We start from the raw sequence: 13,424 nt of genomic DNA on the forward strand, positions 1-13,424 counted from the left end.
GTTTATTCACTGTGAGGACAAAAACAATTTAAAATCTACTTAAAAGCAAAACCAAGTAAAAGACACTCATACACTCCTCCAAATCCTCCAAGGCAAGACACCATTATTAAAGGAACAGGTTTCACAACTACTGTGGCTATGCCTACTCTTGTTTGGTGAGCTCCTAGTAGCCCCCCAAGACTTGCATGTTAACTTTCATTAATTTGCTTAACTAAAGACAATTTTAACAAAGCCAGCACCCTTTCAGGCACTCTGCAAAAGGAGGTTAAAAACTCAAGCGTCACAAAATCCAAATTATACTCTTTGAAAAAGCAAAATGTAGATCAATGTTTTGATTAATACTGAAGTTAGATAAATATTTTATGCATTCTAATATCATTAAAGAAAACATTTCTGGGAAAAATCAACATCTCTGGTGTAAGTCTGTTCTTGGGAGCATTCACATAACCACAGTTTGCAGAAAACAACGGTTTGCAAAAAGCGATTTTGAGTTAAATGAAGGAGCCTTAATGAAAATACAATTTTGAAATTCAAACATTTTCCAAATATATCTGCATTTAGGGACTACATTGCCTGAAATAACGCTATTTTTTCTGACCAACTCCAACTAATCAATGCAGCTCAGCAGCAGATACCAACTATTTATACACCAACACACAAAGTTAAAAAAAAAAATCACACAAAGAATAAAATATTTTGACATAACATATTTGAGAAAAGTTTAACCTACTGAAAGGAAACCCAAGAGCAGTAGAGAGACTGTATTTGCTACATACTGTATTAACTAAAAATCAATTTTTCAACCTTGTCAAATATTTTAAAATCAAATTACATTACTTACAGAGATCAAATAAGCCCCATTTTCACGGCAATTTTATGGACTAATTTATTTCTCTCAAGAATTTGCAGAAAATTAACATGACCCAATACACAGAGTAGGGACATAAAGTGAAAGCCCTGTTAATAATCAAACTGTGAACATGAAGTGCATCGTTACCTTGGCAGGCAAAGCCTCTTTCTTCATAGCCAGCATTACACAAGCACTTCCCTATGGGCACTAGCCATTCTCCTTCTGTACTGCAGTACATCTTGGGCGGCTCTTCCTCCTTGGAATGGTTGACACAAGAACCCCGCACCTCCACCAGTGACTGGGAGTCCATGGGAACCGTATCTGGAAACACGGCGAGGTTCTTGACAGTGAAAGGGCACTTTTTGAAGTACACTCGCACCGAGACTAAGGCAACACACGCACCTACATCTTGAAAAGCCAAGTAAAAGCCTTTCCTGCTAACAGGCCCCACCTCACGGACTTCTGTATTCAGCTTGAGAATTCGGTCCCCAAGATCCATTTGGGTGAAGCTCTCATCAGCCGCAATGGTGTCAATCTTTGTAAACTGATGTTCTCTGAACTTCACCGAATGGTCATCATCGGATTCCATGTAATACAGATTGAAAGTCTCTTTGCAGGTGCCCAGAACTAGAGGAATACTATTGCAGTCCCTCAAGGTAAACTTGAGCTCCACATATATCTTCTGAGCTGAGTTGCGTGGAATCCAGTTTGTTCGCAGCCAATTGTTTTGACTGTGATCCATAACATTGCACACCTGGTAAGTTCTGATTGGAGTATAATGCTCATCAACACCACTGATCTCTTCCCACTGGAAGAAACAAAAAAGAGGAAAAAAGGAGATATTTTAAGATTAATGAGCATACTAATAAAAATCCCATTTAGAGACAGAAGCTGTGAAAAAGCAAGCCCAAATAGGTCTAATACCACTTTGGCCATTACTATAAAATAGTCAGTAAAGTCTGGCCCACCTTGCACTTACTATTTTTCTATTAAAACTTACAAACATCTTCTATTAACACAGAATTCACTCGTAAGAAGTCAGGTTTTACCAAGTTATTCCAAGCTGGCATGAAAGGTACTACAGCTGTTTTACACTTACTGAAAACTGATTTCTTAAACTAATGGTAGATGTTTACTATGCAGTGCTTTTGATTGTGATCCCAATGTGTCTTTACTACAACCACACTCACCTCAAACGGAAGAGGGTCCTCTCTAGAACACCACATTTGCACTGTTAGAATCAAGTTGTACTTCAAAGACTCAAACAAGACTCAGAGTCCAGACATTAAAAAAAAATAATCCATTGGCTCCTGCTGAAATTCCACATAGAATAAAACTTTACACGCTTTAAATTTCTTCAAAGCATGACAGTTGATTTTGCTAAACATATAAGTCTTCAGGACAAGTAGTCCAGCTTAGCTCACTTTCCAGGTTTATTAAAATTTACTATCAACTTAGTATCTCATTTACTAAATTCTTGCGTATACTCTATAAGCTATAATGCTAAAATAGATTTTGAAGAATATGTTGTCATTGTTTGGTTTGGAGTTGACAAACGTACTTGACCCAGATAGGGAAAGAATGGGTTTCTTATTTGTGAATGGCTCATGGGCCAATCCCACCTGGACTCTGAAGTCAGTTACAGGACAGGAATATTTGCCATTCACAGGAAAAAAAGAAATCCTATAGGGGTACTTAAAAGTAAATACTTACCATTAAGGCATTCACTATACACAACTGAGTGAATTCATATGCATCTTCCTTTGCTTTCTCCCCAAATGGATGACTATGACCACTTGTTTGTTTTTGTTTTGTTTTTCAGGTCACAATTTTTCAACTTTTATCCACACAAAACCAGCAGCTGTTCTATATTCTGAGTCTTACAATACAAAATGAAGGAGCCTGACCACTAGAACTAAAATAATCCTTGCCATGAACATCACCTGTTACAGGATTACACCATCATTTAGATCAAAAGGGACCCCATCCACCCCAACTCCCTGCTCAAGCAGGGTCAGTCAGAGCAGGTTGCTTAGGATCACGGCCATTCAGGTTTTTGACCATCTCCAAGGTTGGACGCTCCACAACTTCTCTAGGCAGCCTGCACCAGTGTTCAGAGTACAAAAGTTTTTGCTTGTGTTTAAATTTCAGTTTGTACCCACTTCCTCTTGGCCTTGCACTGGGCACCAGAGGGAAGTCTGTTTCCATACCCTTCATGCACTGCCATCAGGCATTTATACACACTGCTAAGATCCCCCTGAGCCTCATCATCTTCTTTTCTATGCTTCAAACTTAATTACACAATAAAAAAGGCCAACTCCTATCGTGATAATGAAGTGTATCCCAATAGAGCATATGCCAGCACAGCGACTACAGAAATCCCTGTTTCCCTGTCACCCACATACACAGCCTCTGCAAAACAAAACAAACAAAACAACAAAAAAAAAAGCCACACACCCACAAATACTGTCCCACAGCAGCGACCAGATGCAGTGCACCTCGGGAGCAGCACAGCGTAAAACAGAACTACTGTGTGGTTCAAGTACGGGTGTGAGATGTGAAGTAGACTGAAATACATATGTTACGAGAAATCACTGCCACCCTCGGAGAACAGAGACAAAGAAAAATTTCTTCCAGGAAAGCATTTTCTCTCAAAAATCAAGTCACGTCAATGCTATATTTAAGATCTCAGTCCAAGAATTATTCATTTTACATAAGCACCTTTTGCTGAAGTGTCTTCAAATACTGCAGAGAAAACACTGAGAAAGGATTATTCCCACTTAGCAGACAATGAAACTAAGGTGCAGAAACAGCAAGTGCCTTTAGAGAGTCTTTGCTTTGCAAGACACTCTTATTCCACCCTCCTCCCCTCTCTCTCTCACACATGGAAGAAGGGAAGAGAGAAAGAGAGAGAGGGGAACAGCAAGAGGGAGAAAAAGAAGTTGGCCGTATCACAGTAACATCTGAGAGTACTCAGTCCCAACCCACCAACGCAAGGATGTTTTGGTATGACTAAGAGCTGCTCTGCACAATGAAATTGTCCACACACCACTGAAGATCTGATTTTAAATCATGTTATTAAACCAGAAGATAAAAACAGTGTAAATACTCTTCCTTTAATTGAAACTAAGTTTATTTTAGTTCATTTTAAGGAACTGACTATATACAAGTTTTATCTCTTCCTGCCTGCTTTGGCAGAGCTAAAATCAAAGTCTTTGCATATGCACATGGCAGCTGAAACGCTGCAGCAAGCCGTCCGTGCCACACTGCGCTGCCGGAGAGCTAGCGGTCCTGGGGCTTTGGGAGCCAAGTCTACTGCACCAGAGCCCGTGGTCACCGAAGAGCTGGGTGCCCCGTGGCAGCCCATCGTACAAGGACCTGCCCTCAGCTGCACAAGAGGCATCTGGACCCTAGCTCCCAGCCTCAGCTCTCAAAACTCACTGGAGGACCTTCCTCTGATATCCGTCCTTGTACTAGTACAGCCTCCTGAGCCAACAGACTAACCTCGGTGCAACAAGCCATTCAGGTGCCATCGCTGTCTCACAGGAAGATGGATACACCTACTTAACTACAGGTCCTACCTAGACAAATAAAAATTCACCTACAAAGTTCAACTACTAGATGAAACTAGGAAAGGGTATGAAACAGCATGTTATGGACGTTTAAAGCAGCTCACAGTGATCCATAAGTGATCTACTTATTACCTCTTCCATAAAATTTTCTCATCAGTTCAACGTATTTTACACATCCAGTGGGAGATAGAAACAAAAGCAGAAACTTGCAGCATTTAAAGCATCTCTAAAACAGATGTTATTTTTCTGGACAAATCTCACTGTAATTTTTGTTCATAACTTTCTTATCTGGCATGCCTACGCAGGGAGCTGAATTGCATGATAAAGGTAGCACCACATCTATGTTCTTCACCTACAAGTTGCAACAAGCAGTTATCACTTCATTAATTTATAATGAAGACAGAATTGCTGGGAAACAATTGCCACCATGTCATTGCCACTTGCATAAACAAGACTTAAAATCTATCATTTAATGCTCAAGTACTGCTGAATGGAAGGCACACTTGACCAAAATACTTAAACTGTCACAAAACTATCAAGATTGCAGCTAATGCTTTAGAAAGAGCTCAGGTGAAAAGTAAATCAGTGAAACTACAGGAAGAGTTCCCAAATCAGAACGTTTATCAGATTCACACAGGTTGACGACTTTGATAATTCTGATAATCAAACTAAAGAAACAAGCAGTACTACATTTACATTGTTCATACATCACAACTTTTCCCAGTAAGCTATCATACTGCCATCCCCAAGTGATCTTAATTCTAAACAGACTAAGAGGCTTAACTGCTCTTCATGACTTTTTTTTTTGAATACTACCAATGGCAGGAAACAAGAGACTGCTTTCACCAGTAGAAAAATCTCTCTCTCTGATATTCCCAGTAAATTCCCAGTAACTTGTATGCTCAAGTCACACTGACTGACGAAGTTGGGATAGAATGGATTTTTATTTCTGGAACAGATATATTGCAGCGAATATGTTTTTATGTTTTTGTGTGTGTATGTGTTTTGTTTTGTTGGTTGTTTTTTTTCTTCTTCTCCTTCCCTTTTCTTTACAAAAGGGAATGTGGAGAAGTGGTTGTAGTGCATTTCCTAGGATGCCACACTAAAACGTTCCTTGCAAATATAGGAACCTCAGGCACAAGTCCTCAATTCTTTCACTCCTCCTGTGGCATACTTCAGTTTTTGTGGCCTTTACCCTTTATTATCAAAAATCTTAAGTTTGTATTAAGAAACCGAGGGCTATTAGGTGATTTACAATGCAACTCATATGCCACTGCATGATTCCAATGAACTAAATCCTATCTTTCAGATTCTCATTGCTATAAATGACTATAAAACTCCTAAAAATGGTGTTTGATTATTTTTCAAGGCACCTACAGAATTCAGGCAGCTATCTTCTCCCTGAGACTCCATTGATGTTCCCAGGCAACAGTCTAACAATATCTATCTACAATTTTACTTTCCATCAAGAAACTTGGTGTGATGTTATATTTGCTAAGATTGACAAGCACCATTTAGATACATCCAACTGTTCCTAAACATAAAAAAGTAATTCTGATTGTGGCTGGGTGGGACGCACCTTGAACTACACAACCACTATGCACTCCAGAATACAGGTTGGGGGGACATTGCTGAGAAATCAGAACAAACGTGGTAACTTGGTGAAATGATTTCAAAACCTCAGAAAAACATCTTCATGTGCTAAGATGCCCCAGCCTTACTAAGAAGAGCAGTCAAACCATTGCTTGTTTCTAAATGAATAAAACACGTGATATTTTTCTTGTCAGTGAAATTGCTTTTTGCTATCTACGAGGTGTTCACGTAAGCCACCATTCAAACCCTTCCCCAAATCACTTTTTGCTCAAATACTGAAAACTGACCCTGCTATCATTTGCTGGCTTTTAGCATTCAGTACAATTTCTCAGTCAGCAAAAACACCATCTTTATTATACTTCGCTCAGCAATGACAGAAAAGCATGCCTTCCCATGTACACACACTTACTGCCTTCTGCTACTCATTCAGGCAATTCCCTTTCCAAACAAAAACATTACGATAGGAATCTCACGTTTCAGATAGAGAATGTATCCAACTTATTAACATTCCACTGACAGAATACCCACTGGCTCCTAATATCTTTTCTTTTCGTATTTCCCCCTTAGTTACCAGGCAATTACAATACAAAGAGGTAAACAAGCACGAAGCCTGGTATCCTACACATCTATGGCTCATGCTTGGCCTCCAACATGGATTCTGCTGTCTAACAAAAGATGAGTGCGAATAGAAGTCTTTCTGATTGGGAGCATTAATGCACTTGTTTTCACTCTCTCCCTCTCTGTCCCCCCTCCCATTGCTTATTTTCATAAATCTTATAGGAACTTCAGTCTCCAGAGACCTCAGCTCCACTGTGAAGCTCTGTGAAAATTCACCTCTGGGTTCAAAAACCATTACGTGGCATCATCATCTTCTTCCTTGTATATACACACAAGTAAGTGCATGTGTCTCTGTGTAGTTCCATCTCCTTCAGAGATCATGCTAAAAAGAAGGCAGATATGGGCCACAGTGCTTAAAACAGTCAGTCAGGTTAGTGTAGACCCTTTTTATTTCTAAAAATAAAAAATAAAAATCTGTATTTGCAAGCAGAGAATCAAAATGGTCAAAATGTTCTGTTCTGAGCTGAAGTTAGACATACGAGGGCTTCATGCAGTACTTGAAATGCTGAAATATTCCAAAGCTGTTCAGTTCCATCAAGTACTGAGATCACCGACCAGCAAACATTTGAGACATGACACTATATCATACTAATACTGTTTGGAATTAGCGTTTGCCTCAGTGAGTTTACATTTACATGAAATTAATAATTTTGGACACAAGGACAAAAGTTACAGCTGACAATTCAGAAAAAGACTCCTAATCATGAGCATAATAGAGACATTTCCCACTAAAAAGTTATCTCCATTGTAACTACGAGATTTCCATCACAAAGAAGTATTTGACTTAGTTTTTTCCATGAAATCATTAAAAAGGTTGGATCCTAGAACTTATATTTAACATCTGTGTGTTTGTGTCACAAAAAAGTTCGTTTTCTTGTCATGGAAAATGGAAGTGCTACCAATAAATATATTCCTAAACAAACAAATTCAGTTCCTATTACATCTTTGTCAACTTGATATTACAAGAAAGTTGTTTCATGTATTTGTCACTGGAAAAGTTAAGGATCCTTCAGCATTACACAGTGCTCTGTTATTTATCTTAAAGTGTGGGAAATTAATCCTCACTGACATAAATCTTTCATTCACTTGTTGGTCTGTGCCTGACACTTGCCTAAGAATCCATAATCCTGCTTTCAAGGGACATCAGCAATTAACTTTACTAAGAGCATGAGCACAGCCTGAGTTGAAATGCTCAGATAAAACCCCAAGTATATCCTGTGAAAGATGCCTTGTGATAAGCAAGACTTTCAGAGAAGACTAAAAACTGAAGACATACTTCTGCTGGGGAAAAAAGAACAATAAATCTTTAAGCCCAGCCATTACCATCGTAGACACCTGTCTCTTTAGGAAAGATCCCAAAAGATCTACAAGTCATTTTCTGACAACTTTCTGCTTCTTACCTTAATTAAGTGAAAAGATAATTCATGATAAGTATGAAACATCAGACATATTCTATACCATGACAACATAGAGGGCAAGATCAAAGGCCTCAAAGCATGGGAATATTCACCACTCATCTAAAGTTTTTAAAAACAAGCTGTAAGACTTTTACCTAAAAATCTTTCAATGTGATGAAAGGTAATTATATCATAACATATGCATAAATTAATTATGATTACTTATATATACATATAATTAAAATATGTATTTCAGTCTAACACACTTTACTGCACCAAAGTTTTATTCCAAACAGGTGGGCCTATTGAAGCACACATTTGGTAAATTGGTATCAGGATTTACGACCAGACAAATAACTGATGCCTCTTTTGTTTCACTACTTAGATATTCTTACTTTAGTGCTTAGATCTGCAGACTTTTTTTTTCAGTTATGTTCCATAAATCCAAATTCAGATTGGTAGAAGAATGAGATTTTATATATGTTGACCATGATTCTAACACGTTCTACTCAACTTCATAGCCAACACACAAAGAAAATCAACTTTTTAGCTACTTGAAAGAGAAGTATTCACAGAGAGACTTCTACAAACAATAGCCAAAATGTTGAGGAGTGAGGAAATCAAACAACCAACATAAAAATTAACACACATTTAAGGAGTAGCTGGAGACTAGGAATGAAATAATTACTATCTAAATGAAAAGTGGAACCTTCCCAAAATGTTGTATAAAAGTTGAACTGAATAGTAACAGGAATCAAGAGTTCTGAAAGCCTGTGCTTAACAAAAACCCTGTGATGACCATATCAGAGTGGAATGCAGTCCGGACCAGCTCATCAGTATGAAAGGCTGTCTTCATAACACCACTCAAGGCATTGATACAAACCTCACAAATACCAGTCAGCTGAGATCAGAGGATAGATAATGATCAGCTTTGGGAGTTTAATAAATTTGGGAAGGACCAGAGCAATTTTCTTCTATGTTTAGCATTCAAAAATCAATGAAATTACCTGCTGGCACTGAGATTCCTCCAGCTTCTTTTAGTTTTATCTAAGTTAAAAATGAAGAAGAGGAAGTTGAATTGCAAGACGTTTCCAATTAAGTTACACAGAGTGAAATTATTGCCAATACATAAACCTAAGACACAGATTTGATACACTTTTTCCTAGTGCTTTTTTAACAATCTATCACATTACATACCTGTTAGTCATACCTGTTAAATGAAAAAGCTTCACTGGGGTACTGGAGAAAACGTAAGGTTGAAAGAAAGCTGTATTGGTATAAAATTACATACAACGATATTTGGTCTAAGATCCACCTAGTATTCCCATGTGTTATTCTCCCCTTCTGTTCTGTTATCCACTATTCTTCACGTTTACAGGAACAGAGGAAACAAAGGAGATTTTTTTCATAGCTTCAACCTAAAAGTTAGGTTTTCCTTATAACTAAGTAAAACAATTTTAGAATTACTACAAAATTCTAACAAGAAACCTTAATTTCTTATCTGAGGAGAGATCAGGTGAAATGAGAAACTCTTTAACAGCATCCAGACACTCAATTTTGGCCAACATAAACTGAGGTAAAGCATCTTGCCTTATGAAGCATAGCTTAAGATTTACCCCCATGTTATCCAAAATAGAAACAAGTCTAATGGAAAACTCTTATGTAACTTTTTGCCTGCTTTGTTTTTTTCACTTTTTTTTCCCCCCCACTACTATAAACTAACCCCCAAATCACAGAATGGTTTGGGTTGCAAGGGACCTTAAAGCCCATCCAGTTCCAACCCCCTGCCATGGGCAGGGACACCTCCCACCAGACCAGGTTGCTCAAAGCCCCAGCGCCATCCAACCTGGCCTTGAACACCTCCAAGGATGGGGCATCCACAGCCTCTCCGGGCAGCCTGTGCCAGTGCCTCAACACCTTCTGAGTGAACAATTTCCTCCTAACATCTTATCTAAGTCTCCTCTCTCTTAGTTTAAAGACATTATTCCTCATCTTATCACTACACTCCCTGACAGAGAGTCCCCTCCCCAGCTTTCCTGTGCACCCCCTTTAGGTATTAAAATAATTTCTAAGTTTCATTAATTTCAATTTTCTATGTTATTTAAATGAACAAAACAACACAAGAACAACAACAAAAATAAACAATCCAAGCTTTATGCAATAAAATGAATGTCGTATTTGTTCATCTCATAACAATGCTGAGCAATGTTGAGCAGCTTGCACATAATGTTACAATGGTTTCTAACAACACTCATATTTTGGAGGGATGTCAATAGAACAGAGATGCTTACCTCTCTTCCTTCCCCTGATATTATTCCCCTATTCTTTTCTATCCTCCACGTAACCCCCACAAATAGTACAGGCCATCCAAATACTTGAATGCATCTCACAAGACTTATGGGTGACCAGGCAAGGGACTGGAAACCAACAGTATCCGAGGAGGTGACAAGATGCAAAGGAAGGTGGAAAGAACCAGAGCTTCTTCCCTCTACCTCCTACAGCTGCATCATCCTCTGCTACCTACAGCACAATATACATTGCCACAGTGATCAGAATGTCTTCCAGTGTAAATAAACCTCATTTCTCCAAGGCATAACAAACATGCATAATTAAACACAAGTCCTGACCCTCTTCCTCTCTCAGCTTGTAAATGAAAGCATCAAAATAACAAAAATAACAAAAAAAGGTGTTGGATGCACTCATATCTCCTAGTTTTTTTTGTTTGTTTGTTTTTAATTCTTCTGGGAAGTAACAAATATTACAATGAATAGGGTTAAAAAAATAGTGCAACTGTATTTGTAGGTGCTAAGCACATATTAACATCCAGTATTTGAGAAAGTAAGGGTATATACCTCATCATGGCAATACTAGACTAATAATTAAACCGAACTGCAGGAAGAGGAGTGGAGTCATCTTTTTTTCCCCTCTATCTCTAATTGCTAGACAGCTGAGTACCTGATCATCAAACTTGCAAGGACAGCTGATTCTCACCCTTCTGCAAGCAAAATTCCCGGAATCCCAAGGAGGTAAAAAGGTCACTGCAATGAGGAAAACACCTGACTTTAACTTTCTACCAGACATCTGAACGCAGCATTCAAATGCCAGTTCAGAGCTTGGACAAGCAAAACACTCACAGCTTTATTTTCTCAAGGCTGCATGTCTCCTTGAGAAACAGATTTCAGTCTAATTCATCTTGCAGGTTACCCAGATTTGCTGAGTTCCCCACACCACAGTCCCCGCGGCTGGAATCTGTACTAAACTACCACTCACATAAAAGCGCCTTTCATCCACGAGCATTGTACAAACTAAGGAAGATCCACCCTTCAAGCATAGCTGTTTCAGAGATGGAAATAAACAGCTGTTTAGTACAAATGGACATTTCAGCAAGCAGAATTTTATCCCAGATGGAATTTACCCAAGGCTGTGGACATGGCAATCTGGTGAAAAACTGTCTTGAGTACAAGTAGAGATGATTTTACACTTCGTATCATGCATAACTCTCCCAGTCATACAGCTCACAACAAGCTCCTGTTATTAATTAGAAATATTATGCATGAAATCATTGAGTCCTCCAGCATTACCTTCTGCTTCACCTGAAGCACTACCTGTGGATGTTTCCAGACATGTACTGATGGCAAATCTTTACAAAGAACTGACCATGGCAAAGTGATTCAAGAAGGAAGCCAGTTCCTCTCCAAACCAGTATTTGCTGGCTAGGTAAACCCGAAGACAGCCCACATCCACACACTTATGTCTCAGTTTCCTAAGATGTACAATAGGAACAAATTAATAGTGGGGAGATATAGATAGATGCATATAATAAAGGTAATTATTATATTATTATTATATCTTTAAATCTTAAACAATCTAATTGTTGTTTAACCACATTTTAGATTATGCTGTAATTCCACCAAAGAGCTCATTATTGTAGAGTCAGTGACTAAGTTTGTTACTATTTTAGTTATCACCTGGTCTATAATAAGAGAGTGATCATACCTATATATATATAGACACACACAAAAAACACGTTAGCACATGGTTTCAGAAGCAGCAGCAAGCAGGAATTTCTAAGCATGAAACCACTACTTAAATAGGAAAACACCACAGCAATAGAAAAAGTGAAAAGCATGTGTGCCACAGGAACATCTGAAAATTCATGTCTGAAAAAAAAAAAAAAAAACCTCTGCACTTTGTTGCTTTGTATTTGCCAGCAAGATACATAAACACCAAAGTACTTACATCAAAATGCACAAAACAGGTGCATAATCTATCATTTCTTTGGTACAGCCGGTCTTTCAAAACAATGTATTTTTACACAACGGCATTTCCTAGAGAAATCCCAAACCACTCCATGTTCTCCTATTGTCATTAACACAGCACTGAATGTACAGTGAAATTCAGTAGTGTTGTGCTGAATGTAACTGTAAAAAGCACCAGCTGGCTGTATTAGGAATGGCATTCTTCCAGGTCTCAAATGTCTTATTTATATACAATGGAATCTTGCCAGCTGTTTAATATTTAGGGCTAATAAATATAATTGGCAGTACTACTGCACGAGGACAAGTAACAAATACACACCAAACTACTTCTCAACAGAAAATCTGATTTGTTCTTTGACAATTAAACCAAAGATGGATGCAGAGTTCTGAGCAAACTTTACATAGCTGTTTTTTCTTCTTTTTCTTTAATCCAAACAGTATTTGCTTGTTTTCTAAAATGCCAAACTGAACAGAAAAAAATGCTAGGCATATTGATGCCAGCTGCTCTGAGACCAACAGAGCCTTCAACCAGTGTTTTCCACAGACCATGAATAAAGAGAAACTGGCAAGGAGAACATGCTGAGGTGGAAAGAGAGGAGACAGGGCAAGGTTGGGGGGGGGGGGGGGGGGGGCAGGGTGTTTGCTGTTCATCCCACAGAAAGCAGTGGATCACCCCAGAAGACAGTGGGACAACACCAGCCAGCCCAGAAGTGATATGCATTCCTGCAAGCCCTTGCTTGAGTACAGGCATCCGAGATGCAAAGGTAACAGAGCTGCCCTATGGACAGGCCCTAAAATTGTGCTTGGTATTGACAATTTTCTGGCAGACGCAATATTGGCAAGGGCACCACATCATTACCCAAGTGACAGAGCAGTAGATGACCACTGTGCATAGCAGTCTTCCCCCACATCGAGAGGGTCAGTAAGAGTTGAAGGAGCTTGGCCCCTTTTGCTGGCAGCCCCACAGGCTCTGTGGCCTCCACCAACACAACCGCCCCCAAGCTGGCACCATGGCTGGCAACAAAAGGGAAATACTGCGACTTCTTCTGTTAGGCCTTGGTTGCCTTGAAACTTTCTCTGACTCCTTGGCATGACCTAGATGGAGAACTAATCTAGAAATGGGGGAGCTTAATTT

General features: G+C 38.9%; 1 protein-coding gene across 7 annotated transcripts in view; it reads right to left on the reverse strand.

Annotated features, from left to right (window-relative positions):
- EPHA3 (EPH receptor A3) overlaps positions 1-13,424 on the reverse strand; it is a 217,827-nt gene that overhangs the window by 147,050 nt on the left and 57,353 nt on the right. For 4 of the 7 annotated variants that reach the window (XM_080603570.1, XM_080603569.1, XM_080603573.1 and 1 more), the window contains one exon: positions 998-1,658. In XM_080603570.1, the coding sequence (XP_080459696.1) occupies positions 998-1,658 (661 nt within the window). Of the gene's footprint in view, positions 1-997; positions 1,659-9,037; positions 9,060-13,424 lie in introns of those variants that run through there. The other 3 variants (XM_080603572.1, XM_080603571.1, XM_080603575.1) reach the window with 2 other exon arrangements.

Source organism: Anser brachyrhynchus (genome assembly GCF_964034855.1).
Source record: "Anser brachyrhynchus genome assembly, chromosome: 1".
NCBI classification, from domain to species: Eukaryota; Metazoa; Chordata; class Aves; order Anseriformes; family Anatidae; genus Anser; species Anser brachyrhynchus.